Source organism: Dendropsophus ebraccatus, chromosome 12 (genome assembly GCF_027789765.1).
Source record: "Dendropsophus ebraccatus isolate aDenEbr1 chromosome 12, aDenEbr1.pat, whole genome shotgun sequence".
NCBI lineage: Eukaryota > Metazoa > Chordata > Amphibia > Anura > Hylidae > Dendropsophus > Dendropsophus ebraccatus.
In genome coordinates this window covers 84031399-84050876 of record NC_091465.1, presented here as the reverse complement: position 1 = coordinate 84050876, position 19478 = coordinate 84031399, and the positions used below count along the sequence as shown (strand labels likewise).

General features: G+C 45.0%; 1 protein-coding gene across 1 annotated transcript; it reads left to right on the top strand.

The window, feature by feature from the left end:
- Positions 1-9492, top strand: LOC138769807 (cysteine-rich venom protein 1-like). Its single transcript, XM_069948490.1, has 4 exons — positions 1-56; positions 309-376; positions 7406-7477; positions 9199-9492. The coding sequence occupies exons 2-4, from the start codon at positions 337-339 to the stop codon at positions 9399-9401; spliced, it is 315 nt and encodes a 104-aa protein (XP_069804591.1). The 5' UTR covers positions 1-56; positions 309-336; the 3' UTR covers positions 9402-9492.
- Positions 9493-19478: the final 9986 nt, after the last annotated feature.

Sequence of the window (19478 nt, the reverse complement as noted above, 5' to 3'; positions counted from 1 at the left end):
CTATTGTGGAGAGGAGACAGTAGGAGCACCATCTGTATACTGAGCCCAGTCCACAGGTGGAGTATACAGCGACCACCATTAGGGTAACGGACAGGGGAGACTCCACTTACACAGCCTCATTCTATTACTGGACTGGACCCATGTAATGATGGAATCATAGGAGGGGGGAGGGGGACTTTACCAAGTCAGACAGGACCCCAACCAAACCAGGATCAGAGCTACTGAAGGGTTAAACTGTAGGGCTGCTGGGGCTGACAGGCGCGCTGCCACTGGTTGTCACAAACTTTTACAGATTTATTTCCTTCCAGATACAAAGCAAGAAGTCCGGGAGCGAAAATGCACAAACTGACAGTGATCCTCCTCTTGTCTACAGTCAGTAAGTAGAATGGTACTAGGAACTGGGTGGACTGGATAAGACTACGCGGACTGGACTGGATAAGACTAGAGATGCGCGGACGTCGGACTTTTGGTCAGACGGCATCTGCACTCGATCGTCATGCCTGTGATCCCGGGTGCATAGTTGCGATCCCGGGAACATGCGGCCAGGCTATTCCAGGGAATTCCAGATCCATTCCCTGGAATATCCTGGCCACATATTCCCGGGATCACAACTATGCACCCGGGATCACAGGCATCACGATCGAGCGAACTGCTTTCGGACCAAAGTCCCAAAGCTTCGCTCATCTCTAGTTAAAGCGACTCTGTACCCACAATCTGACCCCCCCCCCCCCCCCAAACCACTTGTACCTTCGGATAGCTGCTTTTAATCCAAGATCTGTCCTGGGGTCCGTTCGGCAGGGGATGCAGTTATTGTCCTAAAAACAACTTTTAATCCCGCAGCGCTGTGTCTAACGGCCGGGGCTTATGGTGCGTTTACACGTAACGATTATCGTACGAATTTGTGCGATAACGATAATCGAATTCGAATAATAATCGTACGTGTAAACGCAGCGAACAATCAAACGACGAACGATACATCGCTCGTTTTGATCTTTCAACATGTTATCAAATCATCGTTCGTCGTTCGCAAAAAGTTCGCAAATCGTTCCGTGTGAACAGTCGTTCGCCGATTTAACCAATGTGTGAGATAGGCTTAAGCGTTCGCAAAACAATCGCGAAATTAATTTTCCGTACGATATATCGTACCGTCTAAACGCTGCTCGTTATGAAAAAAAAATTGTTACTCCGACATCGTTAATCGTACGATCGGGCCAATTATCGTTACGTGTAAACGCACCATTACATTTGTATGTGCATTAGGCTGGCACACCCTCTCTGTCCTTCCTCCCCACCCTCCTCATTATTAGGAATGCTCCAGGCAGATTGTCTCCTATTCCTCACCTGTGTGTATAATGAACAGGGGCTGGATCGTTAAGACACTTGTGCAAAGCTCAAACAGCAGTAAATGTTCCTGGATCATTCCTAATGATGAGGAGGGTGGGGAGGAAGGACGGAGAGGTGGTGCCAGCCTAATGCATATACAAATGTAAGCCCCGGCCGTTGGGCACAGCGCTGCAGGATTAAAAGTTGTTTTTAGGACAGTAACTGCATCACCTGCTGAACGGACCCCAGGACAGATCTTGGATTAAAAGCCGCTATCCGAAGGTACAAGTGGTTTGGGGGGGACAGATTGTGGGTACAGAGTCACTTTAAGACCTGGGTTAGTGGACAGCTGCTCAATTTACTTATAACGCTCCAGTACTGATATAACCTCCAAAGATATTATAACATGTGACTGATATCAGCCGCTCCCCTTATAATGCTCGCTCTTATAACGCATATTACATACCCCAGTATCCGGCCCCTGCATAATACAGACCCCAGTATCAGGCCCCCTGTATAATACAGACCCCAGTATCAAGCCCCCTGCATAATACAGACCCCAGTATCAGGCCCCCTGTATAATACAGACCCCAGTATCAGGCCCCTGTATAATACAGACCCCAGTATCAGGCCCCCTGTATAATACAGACCCCAGTATCAGGCCCCCTGTATAATACAGACCCCAGTATCAGGCCCCCTGTATAATACAGACCCCAGTATCAGGCCCCCTGTATAATACAGACCCCAGTATCGGGCCCCTGTATAATACAGACCCCAGTATCAGGCCCCCTGTATAATACAGACCCCAGTATCAGGCCCCCTGTATAATACAGACCCCAGTATCAGGCCCCCTGTATAATACAGACCCCAGTATCAGGCCCCCTGTATAATACAGACCCCAGTATCAGGCCCCCTGTATAATACAGACCCCAGTATCAGGCCCCCTGTATAATACAGACCCCAGTATCAGGCCCCCTGTATAATACAGACCCCAGTATCCGGCCCCTGTATAATACAGACCCCAGTATCAGGCCCCCTGTATAATACAGACCCCAGTATCAGGCCCCCTGTATAATACAGACCCCAGTATCAGGCCCCCTGTATAATACAGACCCCAGTATCAGACCTCCAGTATAATACAGACCCCAGTATAAGTCCCCCTGTATAACACAGACCCCAGTATCAGGCCCCCTGCATAATATAGACACCCTTCATAATACAGACGCCAGTATCAGGCCCCCTGCATAATACAGACCCCAGTATCAGACCCCCTGCATAATACAGACCCCAGTATCAGGCCCCCTGTATAATACAGACCCCAGTATCAGGCCACCTGCATAATACAGACCCCAGTATCAGGCCCCCTGTATAATAAAGACCCCAGTATCAGCTCCCAGCATAATACAAACCCCAGTATAATACAGGCCCCAGTATCAGCCCCCTGTATAATACAGACCCCAGTATCAGTCCCCCTGCATAATACAGACCCCCTTCATAATACAGACGCTAGTATCAGGCCCCCTGTATAATGCAGACCCCAGTATCAGGCCCCCTGTATAACACAGACCCCAGTATCAGACCCCCTGCATAATACAGACCCCAGTATCAGCCACCTGTATAATACAGACCCCAGTATCAGGCCCCCTGTATAATACAGACCCCAGTATCAGACCTCCAGTATAATACAGACCCCAGTATCAGGCCCCATGTATAACACAGACCCCAGTATCAGACTCCCTGCATAATACAGACCCCAGTATCAGACCCCCTGTATAATACAGACCCCAGTATCAGGCCCCCTGTATAATACAGACCCCAGTATCAGGCCCCCAGCTTATTAAAGACCTCAGTATCAGATCCCCAGCTTATTATAGACCTCAGTATCAGACCCCCAGCATTACACATACCTCAGTATCAGGCCACCAGCATAGTATACATCCCAGTATCAGGCCCCCTGTATAATACACACCCCAGTATCAGGCCCCCTGTATAATACACACCCCAGTATCAGTCCCCCTGCATAATACACACCCCAGTATCAGGCCCCCAGCATATTACACACCCCAGTATCAGGTCCCATGTATAATACAGACCCCAGTATCAGGCGCCCTGCATAATACAGACCCCAGTATCAGGCCCCCAGCATATTACACACCCCAGTATCAGGTCCCCAGTATATCACACACCCCAGTATCAGGTCCCCCGTATATTATAGACCACATTATCAGACCCCCAGCATTACACAGACCTCGGTATCATGCCCCCTGCATATTATACATCCCAGTATCAGGCCCCCAGCATATTATACATCCCAGTATCAGGCCCCCTGCATATTATACATCCCAGTATCAGGCCTCAGCATATTATAAATCAGAGTATCGGGCCCCCTGCATATTAAACATCCCAGTATCAGGCCCCCAGCATATTATATTTCCCAGTATCAGGCCCCAGCATATTATATATCCCAGTATCAGGCCCCCAGCATATTATACATCCCAATATCAGGCCCCAGCATATTATAAATCCCAGTATCAGGCCCCCAGCATATTATACATCCCAGTATCAGGCCCCAGCATATTATACATCCCAGTATCAGGCCCCAGCATATTATACACCCCAGTATCAGGCCCCCTGCATATTATACATCCCAGTATCAGGCCCCCTGCATATTATACATCCCAGTATCAGGCTCCCAGCATATTATACATCCCAGTATCAGGCCCCAGAATATTATACATCCCAGTATCAGGCCCCCTGCATATTATACATCCCAGTATCAGGCCCTTACCATGTTACAGAATACAGTATCAGGCCAAGACAAGAGAAAGAGCCACATGAACGATAGTTCTGGCATCCCCTCCTGTCCAATACAGCGCAGTGTAATAGCCTCATAAAACAAGCACCAACACCTATTCTACTAATTTACCAAAAAAGTATATACATATGCATATACACACACACATACATGCACACACACACACACACACACATAAATACACAAATATACCCACACTTATACAATTACATAAACTCATACAATATAACCTCACTGGTTACATCTTATTTCTCTTCCTCCAGTGGGGCCGCTGTAAAGAGGGGTCAGGAGCAGGGAGGAGGATGCAGCACAGGTCATGTAGAGGAGGAGGCACAAGACACAGCACTGCAAAAAAGGCTTCCTGCTCTTCACCTGCTCTTCTTCCTCTGCAGTCTGTCCTACCATCAGACCTCTCCCTCCTTTCTTATCCAACAGTCAGAGGAAGCTCCAAACATGCAGCACAGCGGGTAAGCATGCTGTGCTGCATCCTCCAGTTTGTTACAAAGCTCCAAGTCAGGCAGCCTGACAGCAGAACCAGCCATACTACCCTGCTGTAAGAAGGCCAGGCCCCCTCAGGAGCAGAAGCTTCCTGCTTTTGAGCAGGAAATCCTGTATAGAGCAGGGACTCCTGACATTATGACAGGAGTCCCAGCTTTGTTACAGTGAGCAGGGGTGCACTAGACAGGGATGCTTATTGCTCTGCACCCCATCCTGCACCTTATCCAGAGACATTATATGATATGTGACCAATATCAGCGGCTCCTCTTATTACACTCCAGTTCAATACATAATACTCTGTATTAGCTGTGCTCACCAGCAACTTTTATAGTGTCCAGTAGAGGGCTCCCTAGTGTCTACAGATGACAGTGACGGGGAAAAAAATTATGTCTATCTGTGAGACACCTGGGGGTTATTAAAGGGGTGCAGGTAATGATGAATCTGAGGGGTCCCAGAATTACATGATGTATAATAGCCGGGGACCCACTATACATGATGTATAATAGCCGGGGACCCACTATAGATGATGTATAATAGCCGGGGACCCACTATACATGATGTATAATAGCCGGGGACCCACTATACATGATGTATAATAGCCGGGGACCCACTATACATGATGTATAATAGCCGGGGACCCACTATACATGATGTATAATAGCCGGGGACCCACTATACATGATGTATAATAGCCAGGGACCCTCTATACATGATGTATAATAGCCGGGGACCCACTATACATGATGTATAATAGCCGAGGACACTCTATACATGATGTATAAAAGACGAGGACCCTCTATACATGATGTATAATAGCTAGGAACCCACTATACATGATGTATAATAGCCGAGGACACTCTATACATGATGTATAATAGCTGGGGACCCACTATACATGATATCTAATAGCCGGGGACCCTCTATACATGATGTATAATAGCTGGGGACCCTCTATACATGATGTATAATAGCCGAGGACACTCTATACATAATGTATAATACCTGAGGACCCTCTATACATGATGTATAATAGCCGGGACCCACTATACATGATGTATAATAGCCGGGGACCCTCTATACATGATGTATAATAGCCGGGGACCCACTATACATGATGTATAATAGCCGGGGACCCTCTATACATGATGTATAATAGCCGGGGACCCACTATACATGATATATCATAGCCGAGGACCCACTATACATGATGTATAATAGCCGGGGACCCACTATAGATGATGTATGATAGCCGAGGACACTCTATACATGATGTATAATAGCCGAGGACCCTCTATACATGATGTATAATAGACGAGGACCCTCTATACATGATGTATAATAGCTAGGAACCCACTATACATGATGTATAATAGCTAGGAACCCACTATACATGATGTATAATAGCCGGGGACCCTCTATACATGATGTATAATAGCCGGGGACCCTCTATACATGATGTATAATAGCAGGGGACCCACTATACATGATGTATAATAGCAGGGGACCCACTATACATGATACATCATAGCCGAGGACCCTCTATACATAATGTATAATACCTGAGGACCCTCTATACATGATGTATAATAGCCGGAACCCACTATACATGATGTATAATAGCTGGGGACCCTCTATACATGATGTATAAAAGCCGAGGACACTCTATACATAATGTATAATAGCTGAGGACCCTCTATACATGATGTATAATAGCCGGGGACCCACTATACATGATGTATAATAGCTGGGGACCCTCTATACATGATGTATAAAAGCCGAGGACCCTCTATACATGATGTATAATAGCTGGGGACCCTCTATACATGATGTTTAATAGCTAGGAACCCAATATACATGATGTATCATAGCTGGGGACCCTCTATACATGATGTATAATAGCCGAGGACCCTCTATACATGATGTATAATAGCAGGGGATCCACTATACATGATGTATAATAGCCGGGGACCCACTATACATGATGTATAATAGCCGGGGACCCACTATACATGATGTATAATAGCCGGGGACCCACTATACATGATGTATAATAGCCGGGGACCCACTATACATGATGTATAATAGCCGGGGACCCACTATACATGATGTATAATAGCCGAGGACCCTCTATACATGATGTATAATAGCCGGGGACCCACTATACATGATGTATAATAGCCGGGGACCCACTATACATGATGTATAATAGCCGGGGACCCACTATACATGATGTATAATAGCCGGGGACCCACTATACATGATGTATAATAGCCGGGGACCCTCTATACATGATGTATAATAGCCGGGGACCCTCTATACATGATGTATCATAGCTGGGGACCCTCTATACGTGATGTATAATAGCCGGGGACCCACTATACATGATGTATAATAGCCGAGGACCCTCTATACATGATGTTATAACGGAGCCCACAGACATCAGGTATAAAGACCTGTAGCCTGCGGCTGACATCATCAGGTACTCATCCTAGTCTGTAGCTACAGATGTAGCCAGCTTTACCATGAGTTGTAGCCAGGGTTAACTTGATCCCTGACACAGCAATTGTGTCAGGGAGGTACAGTATGTTAAGTCAATTAGAAAGCCAAGTTAAATGCATTATTGTGATCAAGTTAACCCTGGCTACAACTCATGGTAAGCCTAGCTACATCTGGTATATAGGAGGTTGTGGATATGATGATACTGTATGTAGATACGACTGCGGACATTCATGGGTTTATAATAAGCTCCTCTCTCTTTCTCTCCCATAGCTCTGCATCTGATTGGCACTGTTGCCACTGGTGGTAAGAAGGGTAAGCGTCAGCCTGGCAGAGGACCTAAAGGTAGGTGTTCCCTAATAACATCACTTACACAATATGAATACAGAATACTTTCAAAAACCTCCTGTAAAAAGAAAGGTCTCCAAGACTCATGAAAGATCAGGCAAATCTCCCCAGCGTCCTAACATTATACTCACCTGTCCTTGTTCCTGCACTTCTCTATTCCAGGTTCAGGAACTGGGAGAGATGAGTATGTGCACACCTAGCCCGGGGTCTGTATAAGGTCTGTAAATCAGTATATGCAAGTCAGTGGTTGGTACTGCCATGGCCCGGGGTGCTGAGGAGGTGTTATTCAGCAGGTGGGCTTAGTGTTTCTTGGGTTGACTTGTCATGGTGGCCAGGAGCGGTGATACCCATCCCCGGACATACGGCACTGGCACTTGAAAGGGGAGAACAAGGTGGAGGTGCGGGTGAGGCGACAAAAATAGGACAGAGTCCAGCACTTAACCAAGGTGACTTTACATGGAAAACTCCAGTGCAATACAGAAACAACACAATAGTAGACCTGACAGGTGCCCTCACGTATAGCTACCTGACCGCCTTCTGCCCAAACAGATCAGGGAGTGCCAGGTTGAGTAATACGAGCCCCAGACCTTTACAACTGGGTGTCGCAGACTTCCCGAGACCTCCCAGAAGAGCCATGCATCAGTCAGTAAGTTACTTCGGCTTTCCCGCTCTTTGTCTTAGTGGGGGTCAGTTCCTTGTTTGTGCTAACTGTCCTGAGAATAACGGAGAAGGGTCCCTGGCGTGGACAAGGTGCACCCTAGAGAATCGTTGCCCCTCCTGAGGGTTTAGCACTGCATCTTGAAATAAATCTGATACAAAAATCTCTTTGTCTCCTGTCCCTGACAAGGGTTCTCGCCTGGGCCAGGCCCGGCTTCACTGCCACAGGAGCTCTCTGTCTTGCTTGTCTTTCTGCCCATCAACTAACTAAGGACCTCCCTCCAGGAACTAACTGTGTTTAAATAGGGGTAAGCGGGTCTACCCACCCATTGATGGGGCAGTGGGGAAAGAAAAGGGAAGAAGTGTAGATGGTTAACTGGTTATGTGTAGTACCTGCACCTGTGATTGGTCAAGAACAGTGAACAAACAGGTCAACACTTAACCCATTCCCTTCAGCTGTGCTTATATACCCAGACAGTATATAAGAAGAGGGAGACATCTAGTGGGGAAAACACAAATTACACCTTCATCCCCTTAGTGTGATACCTGACAGAGATACTTTGCCCAGGTGGTATAGACCTTTGTGGACCACCCCTACCGGTACACTATGGTATTGTTTACAGTGGCTAGTTAGCCTAATCTTGGGTCTGTATGTAGGTGGGCACTTTTATTCCCGTACGATAGGGGATCCTCACATCATATGATAGAGAAGAACATGCTGAATGGTGGAGGTCTGACCACTGTGGTCTCTCCAGTCCTGAGTATCATTATTAGACATCCAGGGGGTCTGACTGTCACCCGCACAATGCATGTGCAGGGTGCGGTTGGGTTGTCCTGACATCTGGAGGCCTCCATGGCTGCCATGACAGTACTGCTAGTACAGCCTGCCATAGCCGTGTATTCAGTATATATAGAATCCAGCATCTTTGTTGGGTAAAAAGAAACATTGACCAACTGGAAACCATCAACAGGCTGGCTAGTTGCTAGTGATAGCTTGTTTTATGGGCTTCATCCTATCACTACACATCTGCCCAATTACTAAACCAGAGTCTTTATTGTAGAACACAACTGTGCCAAGAATGAAGAATGGCGAGCCAAGGGGCCGGCCTGCCCGCCAACCTGCGAAACAATAGGACAAGCCTCACCACCCTGCCCATCCAAGGCAACTAAGCCCGGATGTTTCTGCAAAGACAAGTACGTCTTAGGGCCTAAAAAAGGTAAACACCGTCGGCACTGTATCCCCCGAAAGCGTTGTCCCAAGTAACCCAAAGCTGGAGGCAAGAAGCAGCGACCCGCTACTATAATACACTATACACTATAATACGCTGTTCTGATAAAATGTCATTGTAATAAAAGCAAGAGAAACTAAAATATATGGACTCATGTGTTGTGTTTTAAAGGGGCCTAAACCACTGCTCATCCTGAGCCTTCTGGTTCATGAACAGAACAATAACGAATCAGTCAAGACAGATACACAGAGGGTGTGGCTTCACAGGAAAGGAATATGACTTCACATGAAGGGGGTGTGGCTTCATAGGAAGGAGATGAGACTTCATAGGAAGGGGTGTGGCTTCAGAGGAAGGGGGTGTGGCTTCACAGGAAGGGGGGGTGACTTCACAGAAAGGCGATGGGACTTCACAGGAAGTGGGTGTGCCTTCACAGGAAGGGGCTTCACAGGAAGGGGGGTGACTTCACAGGAAGGCGATGGGACTTCACATGAAGTGGGTGTGCCTTCACAGGAAGGGGTGTGGCTTCACAGGAAAGGGATATGACTTCACAGGAAGGGGGTGTGGCTTCACAGGAAGGCGATGTGACTTTACAGGAAGTGAGTGTGTCTTCACAGGAAGAGGATATGACTTCACAGGAAGGAGATGTGATTTCACAAGAAGGTGATGTGACTTCACAGGAAGGTAGTGTGGCTTCACAGGAAGGAGATGTGACTTCAGAGGAAGGGGGTGTGGTTTCACAGGAAGAGGATAGGACTTCACAGGAAGGGGTGTGGCTTCACAGGAACGGGGTATGGCTTCACAGAAAGGAAATAGGGCTTCACAAGAAGGAGATGTGGCTTCACAGGAAGGAGATGTGGCTTCACAGGAAGGAGATGTGATTTCAAAAGAAGGAGATGTGACTTCAGAGAAAGAGGTGTGGCTTCACAGGAAAAGGAATATGACTTCACAGGAAGGGTGTGTGGCTTGACAGGAAGAGGGTATGATGTCACATGAAGGGGGCGTGGCTTCATAGGAAAGAGATGTGGCTTCATAGAAAGTGGGTAAAGGCTTCACAGGAAGGAGATGTGACTTCAGAGGAAGAGGTTTGGCCTCACAGGAAGGTGATGTGACTTCACAGAAAGGAGATGTGACTTCACAGGAAGGGGGTGTGGCTTCCCAGGAAGTGGGTGTGGCTTCACCAGAAGGGTGTGTGGCTTCACAAGAAGGGGATGTGGCTTCATATGAAGGGTGTGTGGCATCACATAGAGGGTGTGTAAAGAGGTAGAGGATGCAGCTTCACAGGAAGTGGGTGTGGCTTCCCAGGAAGGGGCTGTGGCTTCACCAGAAGGGGGTGTGGCTTTACAGGATGGAGATGTGACTTCAAAGGAAGAAGGTGGGTGTGGGCTTCACAGGAAGGGGTGTGGCATCACAGATAGGGGTGTGGCATCACAGATAAGGGTGCAGCTTCACATGAAAGGGTGTGTCTTCACAGGAAGGGGGTGTTACCTCACAGGAAGGGGGTGTGGTTTGAAAGTCACTAAAATACACCAACATTTTCGTACACCTGTCAAAAAAAAAACCTTAAAAGTTTGGAACTGTTAGAATAACTGGGAAGAGAAGCGCGTGGCTGAGCAGCTCTCTCCCTACCCTCTATGTGTGCGGCCAAGACAATCCCATCGACTATGTAGACATAGTAGTCTAAAGAGATCATTGAGTGCGCAGTACCAACACATTCTAGTGATCAGTAGGGGTCCGAACACCTACACATCTGCCAATCACAACTTTTAACATGGCAAACATTTTTTAAAGCGACAGTGTAACTTTGGAGGAGCGTGCCAACACAGCCCTGCTTACAGGCGGCCGTTTGTATCACCAGCACTGGGCCACCCGCATGTGATCAAACCCCCATCTACATGCTAAAGTAGCCCCGTATCCCCTTCATTCTCACAGTCCCAGCAGTGGCAGCCCCACCAATCATATAGTGACAAGCCCCACCACAGCTCAGCCCTATTACAGCTCAGCTGATGGAGGAATATACTATTATATTATAGCGACACAATTTTACACATTTGGTTAAAAAACCCTTTAACATTTAGAGTATTTTTTCCTCTCTGAAGCTGCAGCATCTCCGCTTGGCAGAGGAGGAGGCTGTGACTGTGCTGTTTAGCAGAGAAGATGCTGCAGCTTCACAGGATCCCACTACATTCCCTGCGGAGAAGAGTCAGAGGCCACACATGTATGTCCACAGAGGAAACAGCAGGTGGTGCTATACCAGCAGTCTTCCTGGAATATCTGTATGAAAAAAGTAAAAAAAAGTTAATAGTTTCGGGATTAATTTTAGGGGGTTATACAACTAAGTTTTTTTCTGGTGTCAAAAAGTGCTAGAGAATTGTGATTTACTTCTATTAAAAAATCTCTAGTCTTCCAGTACTTATCAGCTGCTGTATGTTCTGCAGGAAGTGGTGTATTCTTTCCAGTCTGACACAGTGCTCTCTGCTGCCACCTCTGTCCATGTCAGGAACTGTCCAGATCAGCAGCAACTCCCCACAGAAAACCTTTTCTGGGGGCTGACCTGACAGCATTAGAGATCTGCTTTACAGCAGGACCAGAAGCAACAATAGACAGAAGCTGCTCTATTAAAATGAATTGCAAACATTACTGGGTCTACTCCGTGATCTTTGAAAAAGTCATTACACAAAGAGGGGGAGGCTGAGCTGTGAGCTTTGTCTATTCTCTTTTCCACATGTGTCACCTGTTGCTGCAATTCTGTTCAGATCACTTTACAGCCGCCTGCTCCTCCTTATCATCACAGACAGAACAGGAAGCCTCAGCTTTGTTTTAGGCCTGGTGGTGGGAATGAAAACTGCAAAATCTCAGGATTATTATATAATATACAAAGTAAAATTAAAATAAAAGTCACTAAAATATATATAGGATTTTTTTTCTTTTATAGTATAACTAACAAAAACAAATTAGGTTGTTTTCTAAAGACACATTCCTTTTAACCCCTTAAGGACCACAGGATTACATTTACGCCCCAACTGCATGGGCCTTAACACAGGAGGGTGTAAATGTACGCCCTACCACGGTCCCGGGCTATGGAGTAGGCCCACGAGCTGAGCACGTCCCAACTGCTATCTGCAGGCAGGCCCTCGCCCTCAATGGCTGGCGACCATAGCAAGGTTCCGCCTCGGCCGCTGAATGGCCGAGCTCCTTAAAACGTCACATCTCAAGCCGCAGCTCAGACCAGGAAGCAACAGCCGGATGGGAGAACAGGGTGGCGCAATCCGGAACCGGGTGCTGGAACCGGGGAGGTAAGTGACTGGCGCCTTCTATAATCAATCCCCCCCCCCCCCCCAGCCGTACAATAAAAATGACCCCAGCCCGGAGTAACTCTTTAAGTGATCGGGAAGTGACTTTGACTTTTGGGAAAGAAACTCCTCCAATACCGCCATGACTTCCTCAATGCGACCACCTTTAGCTGAGCCAGATATCAGGCTGCTGCGACACACATGATATATAAAGCAATGCTGAGTAATAGCGTTATATACATTATATCTGTCCGGTAGGAGATCCATGACACTTTTCCTACGTATTTCTGGTGACCAACCTCTTCTCATCTCCGACCTCCAATGTCCATACATTACTGATATCGGTTCTCAAGATCTAAGGAACATTGACCTCAGGCTGCCAGGGTCATGGTGTTATTTTTGGGTTGGACTAGAAGAGTCATCCATGAGTGTCACTGTTCTAAGTGACCAAAACCAATGGTGACCTAGTGACTTGTGTAAATCTGAAGTCTCTGCACCTCCACTAAGTCGGATAACTGAACAGCTGAGTCAACGCTGTGGAGCTTAAAGGCGAATTCCACCTTACTGAATCATCAGCCATGTCGCAGGGAGAGTTAACCCTTTGGACTAGTAAATTTCTAATTCAAAACATCCCCTGACTTGTTTGTATAATAGATTTCAATGGGGTGTGAGCAGATGTTGTGGAGATGTGTTGGAGTTCCCCTTTAAGATTCCTTCTAGTGTCCAAAGGCCAATCAGGCGTGGGAGGACTGTGGGAGTACCTGTCCTATGAGCTCCGGAGTAGCGGATCCGTCCTGTGCACAGTGAACTGTGTCCCCGGCTGCTATATATGTCCTGCAGGAAGTGGTGTATTCTCTGCAGTCTGACACAGTGCTCTCTGCTGCCACCTCTGTCCATGTCAGGAACTGCCCAGAGCAGGAGAGGTTTTCTATGGGATTTGCTGCTGCTCTGGACAGTACCTGACATGGACAGAGGTGGCAGCAGAGAGCACTGTGTCAGACTGGAGAGAATACACCACTTCCTGCAGGACATACAGAAGCTAATAAGTATTGGAAGACTGGAGATTTTTTTTTTTTTTATTAGAAGTAAATGACAAATCTCTGGCACTTTCTGGCATCAGTTGATTTGAAAGTTTTTTTTTTTTTTTGGCTGAACTATCTGTAATTTTTCCAATCTTTTTATAGTTTTGTTCGATTAACCCTTCGGTGGTGACAGATGATGTTACTGTTCTCATTGCTGTTTGTGAACCCCTAAGAGCCTCCTCCATGGTGCACAGCTACTCCCCAATCTCTCTATTTCAGGGGAGCATAGCTGTATGCCGGTAATACACACAGGACCTCCCTGCCTTTTACTGGCCAATAACAGCACAGCACATACTTCTCTCTGCTATGCGGTGACATAGTGCTGGTGAAAGTACACTGGGCTGAACAGGCTGATGATTTACACCGTACACTACTAGAGATGTGGAGAAAAAAGACATTACTCTGATTCTCTGGCTTTGTGAGCAGAAATGAAAGAAACAGCAGCTGCAAGGAAAGGGTTACACTCAGCACTGAACTAAGGGGCAAAAGGGAGGGGGGGAAGGGTACATTACACTGCAGCTTTGTGGATAGCAGTAGGTATGCAGCTATATACACAAGGGACAGTTGCCCTGTGCTTTGGTGAGAGGGAAGCCTGGATTTACCTTTTAGGCACAGTGTGGATAATCTTCAGCAGGCAGGCTGGCCCAGCTTGTAGGAACACAGCCCAGGCTCTCTCAGGTTCTCCCTCCCACCTACTGCACATAGCACATGGTAAGCCCTGCCTGCACTTCCTGTGTTTTGTTTTGCTCTACCTGTTACTAGAGACAGAATTACCCTATTTTGCAGGTATCTCAGCCTGTATCTCACTTTCTGGTTGCCTCCTGCTGTGACTCACCTGTATAGGATTGTGTGTCAGGAGGTGACGGCTGAAAGTGAAGGAGTCCGGCACGTGCTGAGCTCTCCCACCGCCTCAAGGCTCCGCACCAGAAAACGGGATGGAACGAGGGATTAATCAGGAAATTCTCACTTTGAAATTCTAAGAAGTGTTTTTTCTTTCCAATGAGATTTTACTGGAGGATAGAACTAGAAAGAGAGGAGGGGGAGGCCGCACCCCGAGTGTAAACCTTATATTACACAGACCTCCAGAGTAATAAGGATTTATTACTGATATTGCAGCACTACATTTCCCAGCATGCACAGAGAGCAGTGTGCTGCCTGGGTAAGCTGACAGACCCTCAGGACCCGCAGACCACTGGTTTATCTGAATGTTTTCACCCTTTATTTAATTTGAGAATCTAAATAAAATATAAAATTAAGAATAAAGAAGAAATAAAGCAGAGCGGGAGGAATATTACCACAAGTGACACCAGATGACGGTACGGACCGATACCACGTTACTGGGAATATATAATCCAGGAATTCACGTGTCGTGGTAATATCATCCGTACCCTACAGCGAGAGGAACAATAACCTGATACATCACCTGCAGAGAACAAATCACAGGACAACAATGAGTCACCTGACAAGAAGCCTCATCCTGAATAATAATAAATATCATAGAGGCAGTATTATAGTAGTTATATTCCTGTATATAGGAGCAGTATTATAGTAGTATATTCCTGTATATAGGGGCAGTATTATAGTAGTTATATTCCTGTATACAGGAGCAGTATTATAGTAGTTATATTCCTGTATATAGGAGCAGTATTATAGTAGTTATATTCCTGTATATAGGAGCAGTATTATAGTAGTTATATTCCTGTATATAGGAGCAGTATTATAGTAGTTATATTCCTGTATATAGGAGCAGTATTATAGTAGTTATATTCCTGTATATAGGAGCAGTATTATTGTAGTTATATTCCTGTATATAGGGGGCAGTATTATAGTAGTTATATTCCTGTATATAGGAGCAGTATTATAGTAATTATATTCTTGTATATAGGAGCAGTATTATAGTAGTTATATTCCTGTATATAGTAGCAGTATTATAGTAGTTATATTCTTGTATATAGGGGGCAGTATTATAGTAGTTATATTCCTGTATATAGGAGCAGTATTATAGTAGTTATATTCCTGTATATAGGGGGCAGTATTATAGTAGTTATATTCCTGTATATAGGAACAGTATTATAGTAGTTATATTCCTGTATATAGGAGCAGTATTATAGTAGTTATATTCCTGTATATAGGAGCAGTATTATAGTTGTTATATTCTTGTATATAGGAGCAGTATTATAGTAGTTATATTCCTGTATATAGGAGCAGTATTATAGTTGTTATATTCTTGTATATAGGAGCAGTATTATTGTAGTTATATTCCTGTATATAGGAGCAGTATTATAGTAGTTATATTCTTGTATATAGGGGGCAGTATTATAGTAGTTATATTCCTGTATATAGGAGCAGTATTATAGTAATTATATTCTTGTATATAGGAGCAGTATTATAGTAGTTATATTCCTGTATATAGTAGCAGTATTATAGTAGTTATATTCTTGTATATAGGGGGCAGTATTATAGTAGTTATATTCCTGTATATAGGAGCAGTATTATAGTAGTTATATTCCTGTATATAGGGGGCAGTATTATAGTATTTATATTCCTGTATATAGGAACAGTATTATAGTAGTTATATTCCTGTATATAGGAGCAGTATTATAGTAGTTATATTCCTGTATATAGGAGCAGTATTATAGTTGTTATATCCTGTATATAGGAGGAGTATTATAGTAGTTATATTCTTGTATATAGGGAGCAGTATTATAGTAGTTATATTCTTGTATATAGGAGCAGTATTATAGTAGTTATATTCTTGTGTATAGGAGCAGTATTATAGTAGTTATATTCTTGTATATAGGAGCAGTATTATAGTAGTTATATTCTTGTATATAGGGGGCAGTATTATAGTAGTTATATTCTTGTATATAGGAGCAGTATTATAGTAGTTATATTCCTGTATATAGGAACAGTATTATAGTAGTTATATTCCTGTATATAGGAGCAGTATTATAGTAGTTATATTCCTGTATATAGGAGCAGTATTATAGTAGTTATATTCCTGTATATAGGAGCAGTATTATAGTAGTTATATTCCTGTATATAGGAGCAGTATTATAGTAGTTATATTCCTGTATATAGGGGGCAGTATTATAGTAGTTGTTCAAACTCTAAAATTAGACATCTGATGTAGGTTCATCCTCTTATACCAACAAACAGCTGTGTGATAAGGGTCTTACTTGTCAGTCCCACTAATTTGTACAATAATAATGTACAGAATTTTATTTTCAAAGAAGATAAAGGGGGTTTCCAAATTCAACTTACTTGTACACAATCCACAGCATAGGGAACAAGTAAGAAATCGTGGTGGGTCAGAACTCTATGCCCCCCGGCTATCTCCAGATCAGCCCTCGGTTCCTTTGTTTTGAGTAGTGACGCAGGCTGGCACGTGTCCCTTCATTCTCTATGGAGCCTCCTCTCTCATCCACTTACACAATAATGCATTCCAGAAGCTGCTCACTTAATTAGTTTTTAGCTTGAGACAATAGAGCCGGCCCCTGTAATTATTATTATGTCGTATCATTAAGTAGGCCGTAATTAATCTGGAGATGATGATTCATAGTGAAGGTGAGAATATAAGTAGTGTGAACAGAAGCTTCTCCATCATATCCAGCGGCATCGGAGCTGACAGATCTTCTCACTCAGGTACTTATAATAATCCATATGGGAAGTCAGGACAGCACGCTCATTGGTTTATGTCTCTGTACTGGGGATGAGCAAATCGAATGGGGGCTAATCAAATATATTCTTACTTATTCTAACCCTTTATATTACTGCACCATGTTAGCAATCAGAGCAGGAGTTAGGGATTAGGGTCAGGGACCCGTTCTGTAAACCAGCTATCCCGAAAGGGTAACTCAAGTGGGGGGAAAAAAATTATATATATATATATATATATATATATATATATATATATATATATATATATATATTCAAATCAACTAGTACGAGAAAATTTGTTAAATTTGTAAATTACTTATATTTAAAAATCTTGAATGTTCTAGTACTTATCAGCTGCTGTATGTCCTGCAGGAAGTGGTGTATTCTTTCCAGTCTGACACATTGCTCTCTGCTGCCATCTCTGTCCATGTCAGGAACTGTCCAGAGCAGCAGCAAATCCCCATAGGAAACCTCTCTGGACAGCATGCACCACTTCCTAAAGGACATGCAGCAGCTGATAAGTACTGGAAGACTGCAGATTTTTTAAAGAGAAGTAAATTACAAATCTGTAAAACTTTCTGATACCAGTTGATTTGACTATATATATACAGTATATTTTGACAGAGTACCGCTTTATGTTAGAGTAGGAAACCTTAAAAGTTCTCAGGGTAATCGGGTGGTGGAAACCTTGGTCCATATATTTCCCACATGCCCGTCTTATAATTTGACTGTAAGCAGGGCAGATCCCTGCAGGGACCCCCACTCAGCTATCACCTTCCTCAGAGACCACCCTTCCAATGTGTACAGTCACAGACACCTTGTTTATATTGTATTCTGTCTTAATATGTCCTAAAAAATGTATGTAACATTTCTAATAAAAATTAAATAAAAAAAAAAAACTAAAAAAAAATGTTCTTGTTCTTAGTTTTCAGATATTTATCAAGATGATGAGTAAAAGAGTCGTGGTCTCTGCGCTTCTGCTAGGTAAGTGGGTACAAGTTACTGAAATGTTCTATGTATATGGAGACCCCCACCATTTAGGAGAATGGAGGTGACAGTGCACATGCCCAGCCACCACTGTAGTCACTGTCTATAGAACTTCTCAAAGTGAATCCACATTACTGCTCCCTTCCCTCAGAGGAGAAGTGCTATAGTTTTCATGGTTGGTGGAGATCCCAGGGGTCGGGCCCCCACTCACCCCACCTATCCTGTGGATATCAGTCCTTCATGTTATGTACATACACTATCGTTGTGATCTCGAGCCCGACTTTGCTTATGTTGTGGGGTTTTGGACTGATCTTTTAGCGTATATAGCAGGAATGGGGAACCTACGGCCTTCCAGCTGTTGCAAAACTACAATTCCCAGCATGCCTGGACAACCAAAGCCCCTGATCCCTGTTACGCCCCTAACATGATTTCTTGGGTCTATGGATGACATCCTGGGGGGTGACTCTGCTAAAATTGCTATTAAAGTGAATGGCTGGCGGGCCCGCCCCCAGTGGGAGGAATCCCCCGCCCCTTTATGACGCGGCTTCATTGAATCTAACGGAGCCGGCCCGCCTCCAGTGCTTCAGCCCCGGCCCAGTACCCATGGATAGAATGGCATCGTACACAGGAACCGGGCCGCGGTTCAAAAAAGGGACAGTGGCACTCGCTTCCCTGCACCCGCGCCAATCTATCCGTGGGTCATGTTAAAGCAAACGTTCCTGATGGTACATTCGTTTTAAGTGATAACACTGGGTTTGCAAGGTACTATGAGCAGTTAGGAAATAAACAGCAGCAGTAAAGCAAGCAAAGGGTTACCATAAGCGCTGCTGCTGCTGAGATGAAAGGGAAGCCTTAATCTTGTATGGACAGTAGAGGTGCTCTGGGGGCTCCCACTTTGCAGGTCCACAATCTTCAATGGACAGTAGAGATGCTCTGGGGGCTCCCACTTTGCAGGTCCTCAATCTCTCGCCCATCCTTGGGCACTTATGCCCCTATTCCACAGGTCGTTTAGAGGAGCAAACGAGCGCTCTCAGCGCTCGTTTGCTCCTCGTTCCCCGCTCGCTGCCGCCGCTATTCAACGCGGCTGCAGCGA